Source organism: Carcharhinus amblyrhynchos, unplaced genomic scaffold (genome assembly GCF_965287045.1).
Source record: "Carcharhinus amblyrhynchos unplaced genomic scaffold, sCarAmb.v2.hapA scaffold_51, whole genome shotgun sequence".
In the NCBI taxonomy this organism is placed as follows: Eukaryota; Metazoa; Chordata; class Chondrichthyes; order Carcharhiniformes; family Carcharhinidae; genus Carcharhinus; species Carcharhinus amblyrhynchos.
In genome coordinates, this window is record NW_027649792.1 from 716,852 (window position 1) to 733,813 (window position 16,962).

General features: G+C 47.4%; 1 protein-coding gene across 1 annotated transcript; it reads right to left on the reverse strand.

The window, feature by feature from the left end:
- Positions 1 to 1,913: 1,913 nt before the first annotated feature.
- Positions 1,914 to 16,469, reverse strand: LOC145337495 (putative G-protein coupled receptor 139). The gene is made up of 5 exons (XM_080182285.1): positions 16,289 to 16,469; positions 10,229 to 11,133; positions 4,058 to 4,129; positions 3,263 to 3,420; positions 1,914 to 1,974 (listed from the first exon to the last, which is right to left on the reverse strand). The coding sequence occupies exons 1-5, from the start codon at positions 16,467 to 16,469 to the stop codon at positions 1,914 to 1,916; spliced, it is 1,377 nt and encodes a 458-aa protein (XP_080038411.1).
- Positions 16,470 to 16,962: the final 493 nt, after the last annotated feature.

Genomic DNA, 16,962 nt, shown 5'->3' on the forward strand with positions numbered 1-16,962 from the left:
AATAACAAAAGGCCTGGATAGAGTGGATGTGGGGAAGATGTTTCCAATAGTAGGAGAGACTCAGGCCCGAGGGCACAACCTCAGAGGAAACATCAGTAGTCCACTCATTCATTGGAGCGAGCAGAGTGAAGGTTGCACAGAGTAAAGGTAAGCGATTACCTTTGTAAAGATTTTTGCAGGCTTTTTAACTGTAATTCTGCTTTAAAAGTTAGACAGGACGTGGGCCTCGGGGCTTTGTGGGAAGGGATTTTTTTTTACCGTGCAAAGTATAAAAGGAGGATTGCTGTAGACAGCGGGCAGCGTCGGGAGCGGGCAGCAGAGTGAGCTGTCAGGTCTTTGGATCACAGGACTTGGGAGAAACGGGCAAGGTAAGTCTAAATTCTTAACTGTGTTTAGAAATCACTGGGAGACTGTGATGGAGGGACATGTGATGTGCTGTTTCTGTATGATGTGGGAGCTGGTGGACCCCAAGGTCTTTCCCAGTGACCATGTCTGCAGTGAGTGCTGGTTGCTTGAAGAGCTCCAGCTCAAAGTGGACGAGCTGAACTCTGAGCTTCAGACACTGAGGCTCATCAGGGAGAGGGAGTGTAACCTGGATAATGGGGTAGAAGAGAGACTCACACCCCCTAGACTGGCTAACTCTGAGGGTCAGGAACAAGAGGGTGCTGCTGAGGGGAGGAAGGGAGAGAGGAAGGGGGGGGAAGTGGGGAGGAAGGGGGGGAGTGGGGAGGGAGGAGGGGGGAGTGGGGAGGAAGGGTGAGAGGAAGGAGGGGGGACTCGGGAAGAAGAGTGAGAGGAAGGAGGGGGGAGTGGAGAGGAAGGAGGGGCGAGTGGTGAGGAAGGGTGAGAGGAAGGAGGGGGAGTGGGGAGGAAGGGTGAGGGGAAGGAGGGGGAAGTGGGGAGGAAGGGTGAGGGGAAGGAGGGGGAAGTGGGGAGGAAGGGTGAGAGGAAGGACGGGTGTGTGGGGAGGAAGGAGGGGGGTACCCAAAGGCCTCGACCTCTCAAACTGCACAACAGGTTTGAGGTTCTTGCTCCCAGTGTGGACAAGAACGAGGGCTGTCAGGTTGACGAGCAAACTGCCCACGGTACAGTGGTGCAGACACAGGACAAAGAGGAACAAGTAAAGAGGAATGCCTGGAAATCCACGCAATCCATCCAAGTCCGATAATTGTGACTCCAATTTCAGATTTAATCTGTTAAGGATTCAGAAACGTGCACCACAACAACTGAATCTATCCCCTCCAGCTCCATTTTTCCCAGCAACAACAGAGAAGATGTCCTGAACCGGGGCGCCAGTCAGGCAACACAGCCTTGGGGACTCTCCATACTGGCCACAGAGGAAAGTGTCTATTCCTCCTCTCGAACTATCCCCATTTACAACAACATTTCCCTTTCCTCCTCCCTCTTGAATGGCTCCCTGAACCACCGTGCTATGGTTAAGTTGCCCATCCTCCTTGCAGCCCTCATCCACGTCCGCAAAAGTCATACATCTGTTTCTTTCATCATTTGAAGGACATGGGTGTCCCTGGCTGGCCAGCATTTATTGCATGTCCCTAGTTGCCATTTGAGGGCATTGAGAGTCAACACCATTGATGTGGCTCTGGTGTCACATGTAGGCCAGACCAGGTAAGGTCGGCAGCTCTCATTCATTAAAAGGACATTAGTGAACCAAACAGTTTTCTGGATTAATAGTCAAGTGACAATACCATTCGTTCATCATCTACACTGAGACAAGCCCAAGGGCTGAGGATCCTTCAACACTACCTCCTGGGTTCGTCACCAAGACTTGCTTGGAGTCACACTCTCCTGTCCCTGATCACTCACCAAATGTGATGTAGTTATTCTTTGGGATGTGAGCGCCTCCTGAAACACAGTGTCTCGCTAACTCTCCGCTCCCTAGTGTGCCACAGCGTTCAAAGCTCAGACTCCACCTCATCAAATCTGAATTGGTCTTCCTCGAGCAACCAACATTTCCTACAGATGTGTACACAAGCAAACACAAATGGGACCGCAAGCTCCCACATCATGCAAGTACAACACATTACCTGGACCTGCCTCTGTATTTTATCTACTTTTTATATGTTTGTAATCTTGTTGTAATTTTCTACTTTAAGCTATGTTCTCAATAAACTTCACAGAAAGTATCCCACCAGCAAAAATCTAAATCTGCTTGAATCTGTAAGGATGGGAAAAGGGCATTTCTTTCATTCATTTTTGGGAAACAGAGTTCTCAGGATAGCCAGCATTTATTGCCCATCCCGAGTTGATGTTGGAGAGCGGTTGGGAGTTAAACACATTGCTGTGACTGTGGAGCCACATGTAGGCCAGACCAGGCAAGGACGGCAGATTTCCTTCCCTAAATGATATGAGTGAACCAGATGAGTTTTTTCAACAATCAATAATTTTATTGTCATCAGCAGATTTTTAATTCCAGATATTTTTTATTGAGTATGAATTTCACCAGCTACCATGTTGACATTTGAGCCCAGGTTCCCAATGCATTAAAAATATCGAGATCTTTCCTGATGCTATGACATCAGCAAGGAGCTGCTCAGAAAATTCCCTCAGTGTTCCTTCCAAGGACTGACTCACCAATCAGCTGCTTCCATTGGTCCCACAACATTTTCTGAACATTTAATGTCTGGCCGACACCTGCTCACACTGGACCTGATGGGAAGGCAGTAAGCGACACAAGACAGAGCAATACATCTCCAGCCACTTCCCTAAACTCCCACACTTACCCCAACACTCAGAGTTTCACTCTTTGTAGCTTGCACTCTGTGGGCAGATTTAACAGGCCCAGTTCGGAAGTTTATATTTGTGCTTGAACCTGTTTGAAGCCATTGAACCCCTTCCCATCTAGATCTGAGTAACCGCCGAGGGCTGACTACCTTGGAAACCTTTTCTGATGTTTCGATTCTCCATTCGGTTCCTCCTGCTCAGAACTCCCACTCACTTGACGAATGGACAGCCTGTTCCAAAAGCTTGTGGTGTTTGCTACAAATAAACTTGTTGGACTTTAAGCTGGCGTTGTGAGACTTATTTCTTCTTTGATTAACTCATCCAGTTACGGGACCCACTTTGAATTTGCATCTCCCATTAGCAGGAACGTTGACTCCATGAACGGCCTGGCACTTTCCACGTACAGCCGCGTCTGTGGCCGTCCTGGCTATTTGCAAGTGCAAAGAGTAGCGACTGGTTATAGTTCCCCTTGTTGATATCACCAATACTGACCCACCTCTGCAAATATCTGTATCCATACCTGGCCACCAGACATGGCAACTGAGAGGATTTTAAGTTTGTCACTCCTGGGTGGCCGTGGTAAGTTTCAGCCAGGATGGGATAGTGAACCTGGCTCAGGACGACACTCTTGAAATCCATGGCAGTGTGCCACCTTCCGCAGTTAGCTGCTCTCTGCCACTACAATATGTGTACAATTCAGTCTGGAACGGCCGTTTGGACACCCGCATCAGCACTCGCTGCTTCCAATTATTGGGGACTGGGGAATTTTGCATCCACAGCCGAATATAATTGGCAGCTATTCAGAGAATTTGAAAAAAAGGGTCACGGTTACCATCTCTTCCATCGGGGGTACAACTGTCTGTTAATCGTAGTCAACTCAAGGCATCTGCCTGAATGTTTCGGCCTCCTGGAGGGTGTTCCAACTGATACTAGTTGGCAGACACTCATAAAACCCACAGCTGGATTTGGGCCAATGTTATGGGCTGCACCATCACGCAGGTACTTCTGGAATTTCCTTGTCCAAACTATCACCGTAGATAAGGCGTCACAGTGGTTAGCACGGCTGCCTCACAACACCAGAGACCTGGGTTCAATTCCTGGCTTGGGTCATTGTCTTTGCGGAGTCTGCACATTCTCGCTGTGTCAGCATGGGTTTCCTCTGGTTGCTGCAGTTTCCTCCCACAGTCTGGGAGACTTGCTTGTTTAGGTGCATTGCCCATGCTTAGTTCTCCCTCAGTTTACCCAAAAAAGCATCAGAGTGTGATGACTAGACAATGTTTACAGTAATTTAATTGCAGTGTTAGTGTAAACCTACATTTGACACTTTATAAATGTTAAACTCCTTCTGAGTGTGAGCTGTTGAATATCGCTGGGAATCCTCAGCTAGCTGTTAATTTAAGTGCAGGTCAATAAGTTCACAATTGGAAACAAGAATCCTACTGCCAGCTTTGAATTGTCGTCCTCAACCTTTGGGATTGGGTATTTATCCAGCTGTGAGAAACAGTTTACAGCTTATTTAAAATTTCCCACTCAAAGTCTTGTTTATTCATTCTTGAGACTTGGGTGTTCTGGCCAGCCAGCATTTATTGCCCATCCCCAGTTACCCTTGCTGAGAGGGCAATTAAGTGTCCTGATCATGTAAGGGCGACAGATTTCCTTCCCTGGGACATTGGTGAACCAGGTGTTTTTTTTCCCCAAAAATCGAAAATGATTTTCAGGTCACCAGCAGATTCTGAACTCCAGATATAATTATTTTAATCCCACCATCAGCTGTGATGAGATTGGAACCCGTGTGCCCAAAACATTAGCTGAGTTTCTGTATTTATAGTCTACTGAGAAAACCATCAGTCCATCATACCCACATCCTGAGTATACAGACCCTGATTTCCAGTAACCTCGATACACCATTCGTCTGCAGACCTCCCGGATTGGATAGCATTAACTGGCTCAGTCAGGGAATTCATATTCCAATATGTCCAACTGATGGTTATCATAAAAGTCATTAAATAAATCTCTCTGTCGCTTTCTATCTTCCTGTGCATCTCTCTGTCTCTGTCTCTCTCTATATGTTGTTCTGTGCCTCTTATTGTCTCTCTGCTTCTCCCTCTTTCTCTCCCTCTATACCCTCTTCTTCTGTCTCTCTTGATCCCTTTTAATCTCACTCTCCTTGTCCCGCTCTGTCTCCATGTCCCTCTCCCTCTCTGTCTCTGTCCCACTTTTCTTATCTCTCTCTCTCTATGCCTTGCTCTGCCTTTTGCTCTTGTTGTGTCCATTGTATGTGTTCAGTCTCATTCTTTTCCATTAGTTCCCGTGCTCTCTCTCTGTCTGTTTCTCTCTTCCTCTGACTATTTATCTCTGCCCTCCTTTCTGTCTCCCGTTCCCTCTTAGTTGCTCTTTTAAAGGAAGAAAGAACAAAGAACAAAATCAGCCCGGGAAACAGGCCCTTCGGCCCAACGAGCCCGCGCCGCCATCTCAACACCACCAGTCCACCTCTCTACCCATGACCCCTATCTAATGTTTTATGGCCATCCAGATTGAGGGAAACTGATTTAGGGACAATTTATTCCTGCCAATCAGCCTAACAGCACATCTATGGGGTGTGGGAGGAAACCGGAGCACCCCGAGCAAACCCACGCAAGCACGGGGAGAATGCGCAAACTCCCACAGACACCGGCCCAAATCCATGTGTCTGCACAGCAATCAGTGATAGTCACTGAGCTGTCGTCTTGCCCAGTATCTTGTCCAGTTTAGGCACACACTAACGACATGAAGCACTAGGCCAATCTCGAACAACCAAGAGCAGCCCCAGTACGACCCATCGCCTGTATGCCCCTCTATGGACACGAGGTGGACCGACTTAAAATCTGTGAATGAAAGAGAAAAACAACATTATTATCATAATATACCCATTTACATTGCCGGGGACGCCCCAATGCTAATGACCCTTATTTAAAAAGTTCTCCTATATCCACACATCTCCAACTCAGTCATGTGCCTGTCTAAGTTACTCTTAGAGGACTCTAGCGTGTTTGCCTCCACCACCTTACTTGGCAGAGCATTCCATACCCCCACTACGCTCTGTGTGAATAACGTCCCTCTAATATCTGTGTTGTACCGCTCCCCCCTCACCTTAAGTCCATGGCCCTTTGTCCTACGTGTCTCTATTATAGGAAATAGCTTACCTCTGTTTACTCTATCTATACCCTTCATAATCTTATATACCTCTATTAGATCCCCCCTCAGTCAGCGTCTTTCAAGGGAAAAGAGCCCCAATTTCTTCAATCTTTCCTCATACCCTAGTCCTTCCATACCAGGCAACATCCTGGTAAACCTCCTCTGTACTCTCTCCAGAGTCTCCACGTCCTTCCGGTAGTAAGACAACCAGAACTGTACGCAGTACTCCAAATGTGGCCGAACCAATGTTCTGTACAACTGCAACATTAGACTCCAGCTCTTATATTCAAAAACCCTTCCTACAAAGGCTAACATACCATAGGCTTTCTTTACCACACTCTCCACTTGCACTGCCACCTTCAAAGACTTGTGCACTTGCACCCCCAGGTCTCGCTGTGACTCTATGCTCCTTACGGGCTTACCCTTTATCATATAACTCCCCCCTACATTATTGCGGCCAAAATGCATCACCTCACATTTATCCAGATTAAACTCCATTTGCCACGTATCTGCCCAGTCAACCAGCCTATCAATATCCCGCTGTCTTGCCAGACACTGCTCCTCACTGCCCGCCAATCCAGCCATCTTGGTGTCATCAGCAAATTTGCTGATCACACCACTTACTCCCTCTTCCAAATCATTTATATACACTACAAAGAGAAGAGGTCCCATTACCGAGCCCTGCAGCACACCACTAGTGACAGACCTCCAGCTAGAACAAGACCCCTCCACAATTACTCTCTGACTCCTCTTTGCAAGCCAGTTCTCTACCCATCTAGATCCCTGACTGCATATCCCATGAGCTTTAATCTTCTGTATCAACCTACCATGAGGGACTTTGTCAAACGCCTTACTGAAATCCATATAGACGACATCAATGGCTCATCCTTCGTCAACCGTTTTTGTCACCTCCTCAAAGAATTCTACCAGATTTGTAAGGCAAGACTTTCCTTTGACAAAGCCATGCTGCGTATCCTTAATCAGATCGCAACGCTCCAGGTGCGCATACATCCTATCCCTAAGAATCCTCTCCATCAACTTACCTACCACTGACGTTAAGCTCACCGGTCTATAGTTACCCGGGCTATCCCTCCTACCCTTTTTAAACAACGGTACCACGTTCACTATCCTCCAGTCCTCTGGCACCTCACCAAAGAAGAGACAAAGATGTACGTCAGAGGCCCAGCAATCTCATCCCTTGCCTCTCTAAGCAGCCTAGGATAAATGCAATCAGGCCCCAGAGATTTATCAGTTTTAATGCCCTCTAAAAGCCCTAACACTTCTTCCCTCGTAATCAATAGATCTTTCAATTGGTCTACCGCTCCCTCAATGACCGTACTAGACATCAAGCCCCTCTCCTTCGTGAATACCAACGCAAAGTATTCATTCAGGATCTCCCCTATTCCCTCTGCCTCTCAGCACAATTCCCCACGTTTGTCCCTGAGAGGACCGATTTTACCCCTAGCCACCCTTTTGTTCTTAAGATAACAGTAAAACGCCTTTGGATTCTCCTTAACCCTACCTGCCAAAGCCATCTCATGCCCTCTTTGCTCTCCTAACTCCCCGTTTGAGATCCCTCCTGCTCTCTCTGTATTCCTCCAACGCTCCCTCCGTTCCCAGTTGCTTAGACCTGACATACGCCTCTCGTTCCTTCCTAACCAAGTCTTCTATATCTCTAGTAATCCACGGTTCCCTAATCCTACCTTTCCCATCCTTTCTCCTAACCGGCACATGCCTCTCCTGCACCTTTTGCAGTTTTCCCTTGAAAGACTCCCACATGCCTAACGTGGTCTTGCCTTCCAACAGCCTATCCCAGTTTGTATCCCTAAGTTCCTGCCTAATCCGGCTGTATCTAGCCTTCCCCCAATTTAGCACCCTCCCCTTAGGACAGCTCTCATCTTTTTCCATTTGTAGCCTAAAGTAGACGGAGTTGTGGCCACTTTTAGCCACATGTTCACCTACCGCAACCTCAACCACCTGACCCGGCTCATTTCCCACAACTAAATCCAGTATCGCCCCCTGTCTAGTCGGGCTATCTACATACTGTTGCAAGGATCTTTCCAATACACATCTTACAAATTCCTCCCCATCAGACCCCCCAGCTCTCGGCACCTTCCAATCCACCCCAGGGAGATTAAAATCTCCCACTACAACAACCCTATTCTTCCTACACTTATCCAAAATGTCCCTACATATACCCTCTTCCACTGCCCGCGGGCTATCGGGTAGCCTATAGTACACTCCTAGCATAGTAATGGCCCCCTTCCTGTTCCTCAACTCCACCACAGAGACTCAATGTCCAACCCCTCCATGTTATCCTCCCTCTGCACCGCTGTGATCCATTCCCTAAGAGTGCCACTCCCCCTCCTCTTTTCAACCCTCCCCTATCACGCCTAAAACACTTATACCCTGCAATATTTATCTGCCAGTCTTGCCCCTCCTTTAACCACGTCTCTGTCACTGCCACCACATCTAAATTCCTCGCGAACATCAAGGCCCTAAGTTCATCTGACTTTCCCGTCACACTCCTCGCATTAAAACAGATGCACCAAAGACCCTCAGTCCCTCTCGGATCCTCCTTCTCCTGGGGGATTTCCCTATCAAGTAGACTTACCCTGACATCCAACTCACTCCCAGTGCCTGAGCTGTCTCCCTCCTCCCCACCCCCCCTCCATACTAGTTTAAACCCTGCCTAAACACTCCAGCCAACCTCCCAGCTAAAATATGTGTCCCCTTCCCATTTAAGTGTTCCCTATCCCTCTTATACAAGTGCCCTTCCTTTGCAAAGACTTCCCAATGGTCAATAAAACGAAAACCCTCTGTCCTGCACCAATCCCTCAGCCACGCATTCAGCTGTAGGATCTCATTATTCTTATCCCTGCTATTGCTGGGCACTGGCAGGAGCCCAGAGATCGCCACCCTGGAGGCCCTACACTTCAGCCTGGCCCCCAACTCCCTGAACTGCGAACGTATTTCCCCCCTACTCTTCCTTCCTATGTCCCTCTCTCCTACATGTATAATTACATCCGCCTGGGTCCCTTTGCCCTTCAAGACTTCCTCTACCCTCTCTGACACATCCTGTACCCCAGCTCCAGGGAGGCAGACCGCCATCCTGGAGTCTCGCTTTTGCCCACAGAACCGCCTATCAATTCCTCTAACCCTCCAGTCCCCCACCACTATGTCACATCCAGCCCCCTTCCTTCCCTCTGAGGCATTTTCCCCTTCCCCTCGTGCCCTTTCCACCTCAGTTGGTGCCTTACCCCTGCTACCTTGAGAGACTACCCCTGGCGTAGCCTTTGGAACATTACTCCTCTTCTTTTTCCCCTTCCTAACTGTAACCCACCCATCCCCCCTCCTTGACTCTGAGATCCCCTCTTGAATCTGGTTCCTATTCATTCATGCCTCATTCTCCCTCACTAAAAATAAATCCTCCAGCCTCAGCTCCAGTTGCCTAACCCGGGACCTCAAACGCTGCAACTCCAGACATTTGGTGCAGATGTGGACTCTCCGGAGATGCTGCGTCTCCAGGAACTCCCACATCTTGCACCTTACACAGCTGACACGTCTCCCCATGGTCCCTGCCATTTATTTGACTACCCTCAGACCTGTGGACACACTTTGAAAAACTTGACCAGTAACTCACCTTGCCTAACCCTGCCTCGCCTAAGCCCTGTGAGCCAAAGCCCTTGCAGTACTCACTCAGCACCCACCTCACTCTGATGCCCACTCCCAACGCTGCCCGCTATCTACTGTGGCCTTGTTTTTATACTCCCTCACTCCCTTCCCAACAGCCCTTGCGCCTCGGACCCTCTATGGAAAGCACAAAGGGAAAAAACCCACAACACAGCAATGTAATTTAAAAATAAACACAGAACACTCACAGTTTACACTCCCCAGCCACCAGTACACTGCTCCAGAGAACGATTTTCCTTCCATATTACATCTTCCCATGTATGTCCTGTCCCCTTTTCTCATTCCCTGTCCATCAGCCTTGCCATTTCCCCCTCTATCCCTATTTCTTTCACTCTGAGAGAATCTCTCTCTCTCTGTCCTTTATCTCTGTTTGTCTCTCTCTGTCTGTCTGTTTCTTTCCTTCTATCTGTTCAAAACTATTTCAAATGCTGTCTCTCTTCATGGCTTTGTGCCCTTTACTCCCTCTCTCTATCTTTGTCTCTCTATCGCTCTCACTTTTGCTTTCACTGCCGCCCCTCTCTCTCTCTATCTGTTACTCTTTCTGTCTTTGTGAGGCTGTTTGCTGTTTGGAGTCTGAATGTCCAATAGGAAGAGTCAGGGATCTTGTAGTTGCATTTACTTCTGAGGCTGTAATGAGATGAATAATTGCAGTAAAGGGATATTTGAGCAGAATTATTAGCTGCTGTCTGAAGAGAGTCTGTGTCACAGCGTAAATGACAGTGTTTGTACAACAACTCAAGAGTTGCAGCATGAAACCCAATTCCAGAACAAAACTTTCTAACCATACCGACTGATAGCCCAAATACTCCATCCGACTCCATATTGAATAAACCATTAACATTGACCATAACAGCATGAAATTGGCTGAGATAACAAACAGTAAAATGATGGATTTCCTTCGACTCTCCATCTCTGGGTCTCTGGAATTCTCCCCACTGTTGTGACACCGGAGTCTCCTGCGGGCTCTGCTGCTCACTAAAATGTGTCTGACAGTGAAAGCATTGAGCAGCAGAATCAGGACGAATGGGACACACGGTGTTAAAATGAAGTGGAGGAACTCAATTATTCCCCAGACCGGAGATTGCACAACATCCCATGAGACCTCACAAAACCAGGGATTGTTCACCAGCCGATATCCATTTAAAAACATAAAATACCAGAAAATGTTCTTTAAACAGCTCAGCACCGTCACTGTTCCCAGAACCACAGACGCCGATTTCTCACTGCAATATTTACTTTTCAGCTTGGGGCAGCAAATGGCCACAAATCGATCAAAGGTGAAAGTGACGGTGAACCAGACAGAACAGTCAGTGGCTGCATAAAGCAGGACGGCGTGGATATTACACACAGGAACCAACACCAGGAAATAAAACTGTTCCCAATAAACAATGGGAATGTGTCTCAATGTAAGGTCAAGGATAACGACCAGCAGATCCCCCACCGACATGGCCACCAGATAACTAGTAACACATTTGGACAGACCACAGTTTCTCTTTGTCAGTGTCACAATTGTGATTATGTTCACTGTTAGGAAGGAAGATTAAGATTAAAATTAGACATCATTCAGGGGAAGATGTGACCATTTAGACTGAGGATAGGTGAAAATAAAAACAATGTCCACACATACAAAATAATTTCTTTTAAAAATCCAGCTCATCTTTTGGAGTGTAAGGGGAAAGAGGAGCATCCAGAAGAAACCCACACAGACATGGAGAGAAGCTCCAAACTCTGCACAATAAATGACCCAAACCAGGAATTGAACCCAGGTCCCGGACGCTGTGAGTCAGCAGTGCTAACCACAGTGTCACCATGCTGCACCATGGCGACAACACAATGGTATACATTTGGGAGAGAGTTTTCAGAGGAGTTCACAACACTGATCCTCACTCAGATACATGTAAATAGCCCTTCTACCTTGTGGGGGATTTGGAGGGTAAGAAGACTGAGGGAGTAAACCCTGACAGAAATCCCTGTAGATGGTAATCAGTCAGACAGCTTACTGACAACCCCTGCAGCAGAACTGGTACCAAACAGTGCTGGTCCACCCTTGCCTCTGACTCATACTAACAGTTGACAGAGGGAGGTCCCGATGCCTTGACCGCACAGAATCTCTATTATATTTACCCTGGGCTGTACCCTGGAGACGAGACCACAGCATTGTTGCCAAATTAGTACAACACAGGAAGAAATGGTAATTTCACACCCGGTTGGCACAGAACACAACTGCCAGGGTTTGCTTTCAAGTGTTTGAGAAAACTTCAGTGTTCAGTGAATAGTGACCGTCCATAATTCCCAGTGGGTTTGCTGCTGCCCCACTGTGGTCTACTGGACCAGTGAAGGTCAGTGAGTCCTCTCTTGGCAGGAAGGTTGACAATCTGTGCACCTGGTAAGAAAAACTCAACAAAGGCCATTACCAAAGAAAAACCAAGCAGCCTGCCATAATGACAATCATCCAGTGAGAATGATATCCAATAATATGAAAGACATCAAAAGGTTAGTCAGGGCACAAATCAATTCCAGCCTCCCAGATTGCCTTGATCCACTACAGTTCATCTACCTCCTCAACAGGTCCACACACACCATCTCCCTGGCCCGGCAGTCAACCCTGTAACACAGACTCATGTCTATCGACTACAGCTCAACCTTCAACACCATTATTCCTACTGACCTCACGTCCAAAACCATGGACTGGAACTCGGCTTCAGCCTCTGAAGTTGGATCCTGAACTTCTAACCCACAAACAGCAATAAATAAGGAGAGGCAACAACACCTCTTCCACAATCATCCTCAACAGCGGTGCCCCGCAAGACTGTGTCCTCAGCCCCTTACTGTATTCCTTATATGCCGATGACTCAATTTACAAGTTTTCTGATGACCCCAACATCATGGGTCAGATCCCAAACAATGATGAGACTGAGAACAGGGAAGAGTTGGAGAATCTGGTGAATTGTTGTGACCACAATAATCTTTTCCTCAATGTCAACAAAGCAAATCTACTTCAGGAGGTATCATGGAGTACATGCCCCCATCTACATCAATGGGTTGAAGCTGAAACGGTCTAGATCTTCAGGTTTTACTGCTCAGATCACCAGTAACTTTTTGTGCCCTTCCATGATGACACTATCGTTAAGACAGCCCACGAATGCCTCTATCTTCTCAGAGGACTAAGGACATTTGGCAGGTCAGCTGCGACTCTCACCCACTTTTACAGATGCATCACAGATAATATTGTAGCTTGGTGTGGCTCATGCTCTGTCCCAGACTGCAACAAACTTCGAACTTCGTGAATGCAGACCAGTCCATCACTCAAATCAATCTCCAACTCATCAAATCTGTCTAAGCTTCTTGCTGACTCGCAAAAACAGCCAGCATAATTAGGGAATAATGCACCATGGATATATACTCATCCCACTAGTTCCATTAGAGATAAAAAAAAGCATGCCAACCAACTCATAGAAAAACTACAATGCAGAAGGGGGCCATTGATCCATTCACAATCGTAGCCAGGCCCTATGCCCGAGGTCCCACATATGTACCCTCCTAATCCCCCTAACATGCGTATCACGGGACGCGAATTGTTAATTTAGCATGGCCAATCAACCAAATGTTGGACTATGGGTGGGAATCGGAGCATCCGGAGGAAATTCACCCAGAGAATGTTCAAATTCCACACAGACGTTGATCCAAGCTTGGAATCGAACTCATGTCCTTGGACACATGAAACAGGAGTGCTAACCATGGTGCCACCATGCTGATGACTCAACAACAGCTTCTTCTTGCTGCCACCCGGCGTTTGAATGGACCTATACGGCATTAAGTTGATCTTTTCCTCCACCCTCGCTATAACTGCATTACATTCTGCAATCTCTTATTCTCTATCCTTTGTCTGTAGAACACTCAACAAACAATCCTTTTCACCGTATACTAATATATATGACAACAATAAGACAAATCAATTCAAATCAAACCTAACCAAATCAGTCTTTCACATCTCAAGCTGGAACATCAGCACGATGTGCCCTGGCCTTACCAATGAACTTACGCAGATTGATGACGTGCACAGGATTGCTGTGATCGAGATAAATTTACAAGGGTCAATGTGACACTGGGGAGCTGCGAGAAACTGGACCTCCTCACTGTGAATGCTTTCCAGAGAAACACGACACGTTCTTGTAACAGGAGAAATCCCAACAGGCAATGTGGGAGAATGGAGCTGGTTTCAAAGTAAACAAAAAATCATCACTGGTGATGATGGAATCCCGGGATCCCTGATGCTGTGAGGCAGCTGTGCTAACCATTGTGCTCTACTGCCATCCTACAAGGTGTCCTGGAGACATCCAAGATCACGCCCAAGATGGCATCATCACTAGGGCCATGATTGGAAATCATGATGATTGGAAATCAACCTGAGGGACAGAATTAATCTCCACTTTGAGAGGTTAGGGTTGATGGATAATAGTCAGCATGACTTTGTCAAGTAGAGATCATCTCTACAATTTGCTTGAATATATTTAGGAGGTGACTGAATAAGTAGATGAGGGAAGTGCAGTCGATGTAGTCTAAATGGACTTCAGAGAAGAATTCCCTCATGGGAGACTGAACAGGAAAGTAATAGCCGATTGGATCGAGGGCAATTTGTTAAATTACATTCAAAATCGGCTGAGTGGCAGGAGGCAGAGGGTGATGGTTGAATGTTGCTTTTGTGACTGCAAGCCTGTGTCCAGTGGGATTACATATGGATCGATGCTGGGTCCCTTGCTGTTTGTAGAGTACATGGTGGTCTAGACATGAATGCGTGAGGTTTGAGCAGAACTTCACAGGCACCGACCACAATCCCACCCAGCCCTATCCCCATAAAAATCTTCATTTTGACAGGCAGATTTGAGGGGGAGGGGGGGTGGTGGTTGGGGAGGGGGGGTGGTGGCGGGCACGGTAGCACAGTGGTTAGCATTGCTGCTTCATAGCTCCAGAGTCCTGGGTTTGATTCCCGGCTCGGTTCACTGTCCGTGTGGAGTGTGCACATTCATTAGAACATAAGAAATAGGAGCAGGAGTAGGCCATCTAGCCCTTCAAGCCTGCCCCGCCATTCAATAAGATCATTGCTGATCTGTCGTGGCTCAGTTCCACATTCCCGCCCTCTCCCCAGAACCCTTAATCCCCTCGCTTATCAAAAACCCATCAACCCGCGTCTTAAAAATATTTAGCGAGGCAGCCTCCACCACCTCAACGGGCAGAGAATTCCGGAGATTCACCACCCTTTGAGTGAAGAAGTTCCTCCTCAACTCCATTCTAAACCGCCCACCCTTAATCTTGAGGCTGTGCCCCCTAGTCCTACTGTCCTTTCTGAGCGGGAAGAGCCTCTCCACCTCTATCCTATCCATCCCATTCATCATCTTATACGTCTCAATGAGATCTCCCCTCATTCTTCGAAATCCTAACAAGTACAAGCCTAGTTTATCCAGCCTCTCCTCATAGCTAAACCCCCTCAACTCCGGCATCAGCCTAGTAAACCTCCTCTGCACTCCCTCCAAGGCCAAAATATCCTTGCGTAAGTACAGCGACCAAAACTGCACACAGTACTCCAGCTGCGGCCCCACCAATGCCCTATACAGCTGCAGCAAGACCTCCCTACTTTTATATTCAATCCATCTCGCTCAGAAGGCCAGCATCCCATGAGCCTTCCTGACCACCTGCTGCACCTGCAGGCTGGGTTTTTGCGACTCATGCACAAGGACCCCGAGGTCCCTCTGCACCGTCGCCTGCTGCAGTTTTTTGCCATGTAAGTAATAGTCCTTCCTACCACTATTCCTACCAATAATTTGCACACCTTGGGGCACTAAGGAACAATTTACCATGGCCAATCCACCTAATGTGCACATCTTGGGACACTAAGGGACATTCTCCTAGTGTCTGCGTGGATTTCCTCCGGGTGCTCCGGTTTCCTCCCACAGTCCAAAGGTGGGCGGGTTAGGTTGCTTGGCCATGCTAAACTGACCATAGAACCATAGGTTAGAGGATTAGTGGGTAAAATATGGAGGGATATGGGGGTAGGGCCTGGGTGGGATTGTGGTCGGTGCAGACTTGATGGGCCAAATAGCTTCTTTGTGTACTGTAGGGTTTCTATGATTTCTATGACTTGCAGCTGTGTTCCCAACCATGTACCAAACCTATGGGGTTGCAAATACACAATTCAGATACACAAGTGAGATCTTGCTGTAAACAATAAAAATGGATTCTGCAGCCTGCTGACTGGGTGGATGATAAGCAGTGAACTGCTATATGTTATATGTCGAAGGTAAAATGGATTCTGTCTCAATCTTTTACTCATGAAGGAATAGTGTTTGATGTCACATGTCTATGAAAAGTCCCAGCACATGGGAGACATCCCAGCCCATGGGCCCCGAGACAATTGTCAGTGGCTGAAAGAAATAATAACTGGACACAGAGATTCAACAGAAACAAGAGCAGCAAACCGAGTACAGTAAATGACAGGGAAATCAACACAGTTCAACAGCCTTTCTAGCAAGAGAAACTGGACACAGGGGAGGGGACTTCACAGCCTCACTCTCCCCGAAGCTGGAAAATCCCTCCCGTGTTTAACAGACCCTCCCACGCTCCGCCCCTCGCCTGCTCCGAATCCCTGGCGGTCAAGCCGGTAAAATTCCAGCCAGGGACTTACCCGGAACACCAACAACAGCCAGGAGGGGATAGTAAAAGCATTGAATCACATACAGTAGATATCGAATCCGACCAAATAATGTTATCCGTAAGCCATCTTCAGTAAACCAAGAAATCCAGTATGATAAACTCCTGTCCTTGGTTGGAACATCAAAACCCATTGTTCCCAGATTCTGATCCATTCTTGTAACATTCCAATTGATTGTTCCCAGATTCAGATGCATCGCTGGGAGATTCCAATCCACTGCTCCCAGATTCTGATCTCTCCTCTCTCTCCACAGCCGCTGATCTCTGTTAGTTTGGAGTTGTCGCTCCCACTGTCTCAATGGGACAACACATTGAACAGAATCCCTTATTAATAGAAGAGGGAAACCCTCCAGGCAGACTAATCGGATCCATGGAGACTCATATCAATTACAGTCACTAAACAAACAGCTTCACTTCACCCCATTCAATCCAACACTGTTTATACCCAAAGTAGAATATTTACAGCCTAGATGGGGTGTTGATGGTCACGGAAATTTGGAAACAATGGAGGGTCAAACCATAACTCTTTCAATATTCGTTCGATATAACAGAGTCCCTCTGCTCGGCTTCATTTTGAGAGAGACAGAATACAACAGTAGGGGTGTACTGCTGAGGTTTTGTAAATCTTTGGTCAGACCACATTCCGAA

Coding starts and splice junctions, on each gene's coding strand:
- LOC145337495 (XM_080182285.1), bottom strand. CDS start 16,469: ATGGATCAGAATCTGGGAACAATGGGTTTTGATGTTCCAACCAAGGAC. Junction 11,134..16,288: donor GGCTGTTGTTGGTGTTCCGG/GTAAGTCCCTGG, acceptor CCTTCCTAACAG/TGAACATAATCACAATTGTG. Junction 3,421..4,057: donor ACATTTATAAAGTGTCAAAT/GTAGGTTTACAC, acceptor CACATATTGTAG/TGGCAGAGAGCAGCTAACTG.